General features: G+C 43.7%; 1 protein-coding gene across 12 annotated transcripts in view; it reads left to right on the top strand.

Moving 5' to 3' along the window:
• Meis2 (Meis homeobox 2) overlaps positions 1 to 1,910 on the top strand; it is a 201,937-nt gene extending 200,027 nt beyond the window's left edge. For 6 of the 12 annotated variants that reach the window (XM_006234746.5, XM_039104936.2, XM_006234749.5 and 3 more), the window contains exon 12: positions 435 to 1,909. In XM_006234746.5, coding sequence (XP_006234808.1) covers positions 435 to 721 — 287 coding nt within the window. In that variant the 3' untranslated portion in view covers positions 722 to 1,909. Of the gene's footprint in view, positions 1 to 434 lie in introns of all 12 variants that reach the window. The other 6 variants (XM_006234751.5, XM_006234750.5, XM_006234752.5 and 3 more) reach the window with 2 other exon arrangements.
• The last annotated feature ends 6,203 nt before the right edge of the window (positions 1,911 to 8,113 follow it).

Below are 8,113 nucleotides of genomic sequence, written 5' to 3'. Positions count from 1 at the left end.
AGCTGTCAATTTATTTTATTTTAGTAGCTATCATTTTTGTACATATCTACGAATGCAACAAAGAAAAATAAATGACGTATCAACAGTTAACTGATAAAACTTGACTCAGAATTTATATCCTTACTGCATTTATCAAAGAAACGTACCGAATACCATTTTGAAAAACAGTCCCACTTTATGACATTTAGTTGCATTAAATATTTAGTTCTGTTGTGTTGCATTATACTGCTGTGAGATGAAATTAAATGCAAACTACAATTTGAATGTCTGCAAACATTGGCAAGAGTCTGCAGCTAAATTTAGATATAAGATTTGCAGTGTCTGTTGTTTTTTTTTTTTCTTTTTCTTTCTTTTTCTTTTTTTCGTCTTTGATGGGTAAAGTATAACAACATTTGGGAATTTGACCTGCTTTCTTTTCCCCTCTCTGGTTTCAGGTTTGCAGAGCATGCCAGGGGACTACGTTTCTCAGGGTGGTCCAGTGGGAATGGGTATGGCCCAGCCGAGTTACACTCCTCCCCAGATGACCCCACACCCTACTCAGTTAAGACATGGACCCCCAATGCATTCATATTTGCCAAGCCATCCCCACCACCCAGCCATGATGATGCACGGAGGACCCCCTACCCACCCTGGAATGACTATGTCAGCACAGAGCCCCACAATGTTAAATTCTGTAGATCCCAATGTTGGCGGACAGGTTATGGACATTCATGCCCAATAGTATAAGGGAACTCAAGGAAGAAGGAAACACACGCAAAAACTATTGACTAAGACTCTCCGAACTTTGACCAGATGTGACACTTAATATGAAACTCCAGACAGCTGTGATTATTTTTTACTTTTGTCATTTTTCATCAAGCAACAGAGGACCAATGGGACAAGAACACAAATGTGAAGCGATGGGGGTCATCGAGACAATTTTGTCCATGCAAAGATCCTCTGGAGAAAGACTCCGAGAGTTATAACTACTGTAGCATAAACATAGGGACTAAGTTAAACTTGTACATTTCTGTTGATCACTCCGTTATGTTGCCTCAAATAGTTTTAGAAGAGAAAAAAATATATCCTTGTTTTCCACACTATGTGTGTTGTTCCCAAAAGAATGACTGTCTTGGTTCATCAGTGAATTCACTATCCAGAAGAGAACTGTGGTATATTTTAAATCTGTTGGGCCAATGAGAAAAGAACCACGCTGCGGAGAGAGATGGACACTTGGCTGAACCTCATCACTAACTCCAGCGGCTAGAATGTGTTTTCATGCCCGGCCTTTGTTCCCCCGTCCGTGTGTCCTTTAGTTTCAAACAGATCTTTATAGTTTGTGCTTCATAAGCCAATTCTTATTATGATTTTGGGGGACTGTTCTTCAAAGAGCTTGCCAGTGAAGATTTAGAGACAAAGCGAAGACTTCTTCAAGTCCCAAGCCTTGGCTATGGACAAAGCAATCTTAAGTTGGACAGCTTCCTCAACACGCGCACATGTGTGCGCGAGCGCACACACACACACACACACACACACACACACACACACACAGAAATTATTCATGGTCATTGCACCATAAGATTCTATCAGGAACTCAAAGCTTGGGGGATAAAACGGAGCAAGAGAATACTGTAACAAACTTCGTACAGAGTTCGGTCTTTTAATTGTTTCATGTTAGATATTCTATGTGTTTACCTCAATTGAAAAAAAAAAAGAATGTTTTTGCTAGTATCAGATCTGCTGTGGAATTGGTATTGTATGTCCATGGGATCCTCTTTTCTCAGCACGTGTTCCTCACTAGAAGAAAATGCTGTTACCTTTAAGCTTTGTCAAATTTACATTAAAATACTTGTATGAGGACTGTGACGTTATGTTAAAAAAAGGTGTTAAGTCACAAAATGCGGTAATAAATATTTCATTTTTGATTTTTTGTCAGGCTTTGGTGTTTTTAATGGTTTGAAGGTTGCAGGATGCCAGCTACTGGGCACCGATGAAAGTGCGTGATGGTTTCCCACCCTCACCCCTACTCTAAGGAACTTGAGCGTGTTTAAGATGTAACTTACCAGCATCTAGTCATCCATAGCTTTTCATTGTATGTTTGGACTCTTAGGTCTCATCAACAGAAAACTTCCAAAGGTATGAGATTACGTGCGTTATAACCAGCTTGAGAAATCACCTTCGAAATGCACAGCATCTTACTATAGCTGCATGATGTTTTAAAAAGCAACTTCAGATAAGGCTTTTGCCTGTGCACCCACCAGTAGAATAGAGGGTTTAATCCATGTTAATTTTTATATCATAAGAAATTATGTGTGCGCTCAAACATGATTTATCTGTACTCAAATACTGTTGACTTTGTAAATTAAAGTTTACATCTAGATGTCTATAGATAAGTAAACACTTTCTGTGGAGTTGGAAATTCTGAGCTTAAAAGAGTGCTTCAGCATTAATATTTGATACAAATAATACAGTGGTGTCTTTTTAATGAGGATGCTTTCTCCATATGCAGGGATGCAAGTATGATAATTTGGTGCCTTCTCTTTTTCTCTTAAAAGGAAGAAAAGAGATGCTTATGATAGCATTTTCAGAACTTCATTTGGTAATCTAGAGCCACAAGCTTGTTGGTGCTGGGCAGTGGTCAGTAAGTGTGCAAAGTGTAGACGCTTGAGATATCTGCACACTCCTAGAGTTTCCAAATAAACACACTATTTGGGCTTGCCTAAGTCCTAAATGTTGACTCCTCCATTTAAAGGGGACAATAAATAGGAGGTGGAGAGATGGTTGGACTTGGTAGGGAAGAGCTCACTAACCACACAAACTTACACTTGGAAGCAATCCACAGTGTGTCCCAGGCAAGCCTCTCCCTGTTTCTTCTTTAGCCTTAATGGAAGCTCTACCTATGAATGAGCAAGTCTATAAATTGCTATTGTTTTCTTTTATATTGTTAAGTAAAATTTTTATAAGTGCATTTATCACTTTAATTAGTGCACTGCTCTTTAAACCTAGAAATAGCAGTGCTTGACACAAACACACTGAGCTTGTAAAACACACACAGAGCCTCTCCCCCTTCCCATTTTGCCTGTTCCGTTTTACAAGGAGTCTTTCCGTAAAATTTAAATATTTGCATATGTTTGCTTTAAATGCTCTGATGTAAACTCTGACAAGTTCCTCATTTATAAACTGACTCTCACATCCGTTGAAAGGGGGAAAAAATTATATTGGCAGCTTTTCTTCCATTGCTCTCCATAAGGTAAAGGCTGAAGGGTTTCCTTGGTCACAAGCTCGTGTTTATAAAAAGTGTTTTATGGAGTTATTACTTCTTCCACGAAGGGTAGAGCCCAGAGTTGTTGAGCCTTCGTTTGAATTCACAGGCTCATCTGGAGCTTAGTGTCTTCGCCAATCTGTATCCTAGCATGCTAATTTTAACCTTAGATATTTGAAGATGAGTGATAATTGTGGTAATATTTATGCATTTTCTTGCCCCACCCCCACCCCGTTCGGTGACAGAGGCATGATGAATTTATCCAATTTTTATAGTGCTTTTTATACCACCTCAGAAGGCGCTTGCTCCTATCTCGGGTTTACTATTTAGTATAAAGAGTTCCGATTTGGGTATATTTAAGAAAGACTCAGCTGTCAAACGCAAAGAAACTGGGAATGGTGTTTTGACAACCATATAGTGTTAAAGGAAATACTGTAGTCTGAATAAAATTGCTTATGTTCTCCAAAACAAGAGTAATATAAAAACACTTTTTTATTTATATGGAAAAGCAAAAGCAGAAATAAACTCCAAAGGTTTCCCTTTCTTCAAGAAATTCCGAGAGAGAGCTGCAGTCGCCATCTGTTAAGGGTTGGGAATTGAGCAAGAAGCCACATTTTAAAGAAAAAGAAAAGTCCAGAGGAGGCTGTGTCTTCCACGCTCCCTGTCTCCCCCCAACCCCCACCTCGGGTCAGCACCCGAACCCCCACTTCAGCTCCCTGGATGGGTCTGTCCAGTCCATCAAGGTCTTCCTCGCCGCCTGACCCTCCCACTCCCGCGGGCCTGTTAACCCGGAGCAGACCCGGGAAGGGAAATGTGGCTAATATCTCTAGCAGCTGTCAAAAGGAGGGCCCTTCCTTCAAAGGGATCCTCCGCAAATTCTCCATTAGTCTTGCAGGCCAGCAATTTGATAAGGAACCTGGACCTCTGCTACAAGTCGCCACTTTGCCAGAGGGTCCTCTTTCGAGCTGTTTAAATGGCCGAGTGGCCCTAGCTAAGCGGCCACCCTGTGGTCCAGGGGCAAGGGAGTTGCGGAACAAGCCAAGAACAAGGAGGATCCGGTCCGCGGTCGTGCGTGCAGACAGCCTCCCGGTCGCGAGTGTGTTTGTTGTACAGAGGAACCTGCTGCAAACGGATGGAGGGGACAAGTAACCGTGGGTTTTTTTGCAGTGATCAACTATGGGCGTCGTGCGCGTAGAGAGCCCCCGTAGTCCCAGCGGGGCTGGAGAAAGGTGCAGCGCTGGACTCTGGCGGTCAAATCGTGATGAGAATGGGGACCGTCGGGGCAGTGTTTGAAGGGAGGTTTTAATATTAATAGTTTCGCTGTAGAGACAGAAGGGAGATTGCGTCTACTGCTCCTCCGGGCAGACTCTGGGTGACAGAAATGATGGATGATCCGGCAGAGCCCAGCGGCCCCTCCCCTCCAGCCCCAACAGTGTCAAAGCTACTTTAGCTGAGGCTTTAGAAATAAAATAAATAAACAGCATCGCCCCCTTCTCTTCGCACCACCGCCCCACCCCCCACTTTCCGACACCGATTTATGGATCATTATGAATCAATTACCGCTCTCAATACTTTCCCATTGGTTCGAATAAAACAGTGGAAAGATAAAAACGCGGGGTTCGGTGGGGGATGTTTCCCCCTGACAGGAACAATCACAAAATCCATTATCTCATAATCAGAGGCCCTGGGTTAGGAGGTGAAGAGAAAAGAAGGGGTCACTCAGGAAATAACGCAGGAGCGCCAGAGGGGAGGTGTCGCCCAGTCTCTGCCTTTGTGGTATTTGGTTTGTTTGTTGTGTGTTTGGGGTGTTTTGACGCAGGGGAGGGGGTGCTGCGCGTGAGAATCCGCCGCCTGCAAGTTGATGGCCTGACCCTTAAACTCCTTTGCCCAATCCTCCTGCAGGGTGTGCCTGGCCAAGCATCTCTTGCTGGCCTGGACTGAGTTCGCACGTGGAGAAAGGTGTGGAGGAATGAACTGGTCTGCAGGGCAGATTTGCACTTTGTTGTAGGCAACTCTGCTTGGGCAGCTCGGGGTCCGCGCGGGGACAGTCCCCCTCCCGCCACTCCGCCTGTCCCGCATGGGGCTGGCAGGTTTTGTCTTGCAACAGTTTGGGATCTGGACAAGCCCCCCTCCGGCCCCCACCTCGCCGCCCGAGGCTTTTCTTTCCTCTCGGGCCTCTGGCGGGGCGGCGCTCTAGGTCCTTGTAGGTGTTTCTATGACTACATTGTGTGTGTGGGAGGGTCAGATGTGGGGGTTGCCCGAGAGAGGGCCGTTCCTGGGCGGTCATTTATCAATGTCACCCACATAATGATTCTCTCTGCAGCGTCCTATTGACGAGGATAATTACATTAGCTCAGAGTGACTGATCAATGAAAAACCACCACACAAAAACTTCTTCACTCCTCTATAATACCAAAAACCGATACAGAAATAACAGAAAGTCTGATTTTCTTCTCCTCCTCAATCCTCCAATGGATTCTGTACACCCCGCCCCCTCCCCACGACCCGGGAATAAAGTAACAAAATAGACCTAGGTTTGTTTCTTTCACGGAGGATGCAATTTTGCCTGTGAATGCATTTGCTCTAAATGCGTTGGCTTCGTTCCTCCTTTGGTAAAGAATATCAACGGATTTGCTACCGTGAGTGGCTTTTAGGCTGGTCTGTGGTTTTCCGTTCTTTTTATTTCTTTTCTCCCCATTGGACCTTTCTCCCCATGCTTCAAAAAATGACAGGCAATTCTTTTTATACATAAACGGAAAAAGAAATTATTCTAGACCCTTTCTTTAGATTTTTTAAAATAAAGCATGTGCCTTGGGTCGGGTTATCTTTTTGTCTTTATCACTTCACAAAGTAGGGCAATTAAAGATGTGACGTTGTGTGTGGATTAAGAGTGGATCCATTATATGGCAGCATAACTCGCTATATTCTCGCTTAAAAGTTTGCTACTAAATTACGATTTCGCTTTTTCTAGACTTGAAAAATCAATATTTTCTCAATTAAAGAGAATTTTAATGCCTTACTTGCGAGTTGTTAAAGGCGCTGTAAATTTTATTGTAATGTTTCTTAGCCTCGGAGTAGATCCAAGAGACGTTGATTCTCCGGGTCTTTTTCGTCTAGCCAGGAACCTTCCACTGGTTTCAGATGAAATACCAGCTACAAAGGTAAGCGCAGTTCCGCAGGGGACCCGGCACTGGGAGGGAGCCCTCTGTGGCCAGAAGCCATTGTCTGGTGTGTTTCCACCTCTCTGTGTCCCACCTCCCGCAAATGACAGAAGTGTTCATTTACTCTTTCTCAGAGCTAAGCACAAGAGACTCCCATCTGCTCTGGGACAGCCAGAAAGAGAGATGCATTTTGGAAAAATTCTAGACTCTTTCCAGTGCACCAACCCCCTTGTCTTTTCCCTAAAGTGTACCTTAGGAGGAGCCTTTCACAAATTCTGCCATATTTGACATGTACCTAGCCTCTGTGTCCCAATTTGCTTGTCAGCCTCAGGAGCACACTGTTTACAAATGTTTTCTCCTTCCACTCACTCTTCATAGTAAAATTCTCTTCCTAGTAAAAGTTTTCTCGGAGAGAATTAAGTGTGTTGTGTTAATAGCCCAGGTCTGCTACTGCTCTCTCCTGAAAACTTGAAATCTAGTGATCAGGAGGGTGGCATCGAACTGGGCTTGCAGAGCTTCAGAAGGCCCAAAGAGACCCAAAGATGAGAGTCCCAAGGCCCAGGGTGGGAAGCGTGCTGGAGAAACTTTTTAAAAAGTAAAGCAGAGAGAAGGAAAACAGCTGTGATGGGCTGTAATCAGAGGACAGGGTGGGGCAGAAAGTGGGTCTTCCTGACTTCTTTATAATTTAAAAAGAGATAACAAAAGGGAATCAGATGCCCAAGAGTCACTACAATTTTTTTTTCTTTTAACCCAAAGACTGTTTAAAAGAGAGTCCTCAAAGATGCTAGGAAGGGCCTAAACATCTCAGAGGATCCGCTCAGAAAGTTCCCTTTGCGATTCACTCTCAGTTAATTTGCTGGGAATGAGAAGACTGGGGAAAGGGCTATGTGTGTGGTGAACGGAGGGCTTAAGTAAGAGTATGATGAGAAGGGGCACCTACATATAATGAGGCTGCTGTTTTAAGCTGAATAGAAAGGGAGTGAGGTAGACAAAAGCCACACACACACACACACACACACACACACACACACACACACAGAGTGCACATTAAAATTAGTCTCACCTACCTGCCTTCTACTCTCCTCTAACTACGCACCGTGTGGACTCCTATGTATAGGTGGGGGAAATACTCAGTGTGTCATATTGTCTGCAGACCCACAGGACAGGTCCCCATTTCTGTAGATTCCTGAGTGTAAGCCTAGACCTAGACCTAGACCGTGGCCTTTTTTTTTTTTTTTTTTTTTATCGAGGGAGTCCGGCTTTGTTAATGTATTTGTACTTTTCTGCTTTCGGTCTAGGTTTTTGCTTTGGAGGAAGGAGGAGGTACAGGAGGGGGGAGGGGAACAGAGCACAAAGACTATCTAGTTCTCACCGAGCAGGTTTCAAAATAGGAACTTCACGGGGAAGAAAGAATAGAAATAAGGAGTGAGAGAATGCTGCATTACCACAAGTTTACCAGTCTGTGAAGATTTTTGTTTTTCCCTTTAGACGATTCTGTTTACTTCATACTGAAACATTTTCAAATTTTAATCCTTTAGCAAACAAAACCTCAATATAAATATGGCATGGGCCACTGGCAAAAAAACCGAACTTAAACTCAGTGCACAGAGGGGAGGGGTGCAGGGAGAAGAGAGGGCCCTTTCTGATTAATAACTAGCAGGGTAATGTTGAGGGCTTTTTCTGCCCGATTGCCTTTTTGAATTAGAGCCGA

The sequence above is a fragment of the Rattus norvegicus genome, chromosome 3 (genome assembly GCF_036323735.1).
Source record: "Rattus norvegicus strain BN/NHsdMcwi chromosome 3, GRCr8, whole genome shotgun sequence".
In the NCBI taxonomy this organism is placed as follows: Eukaryota; Metazoa; Chordata; class Mammalia; order Rodentia; family Muridae; genus Rattus; species Rattus norvegicus.
The sequence above is the reverse complement of the archived record's forward strand: the minus strand, read 5'-3'. Positions and strand labels throughout refer to the sequence as shown.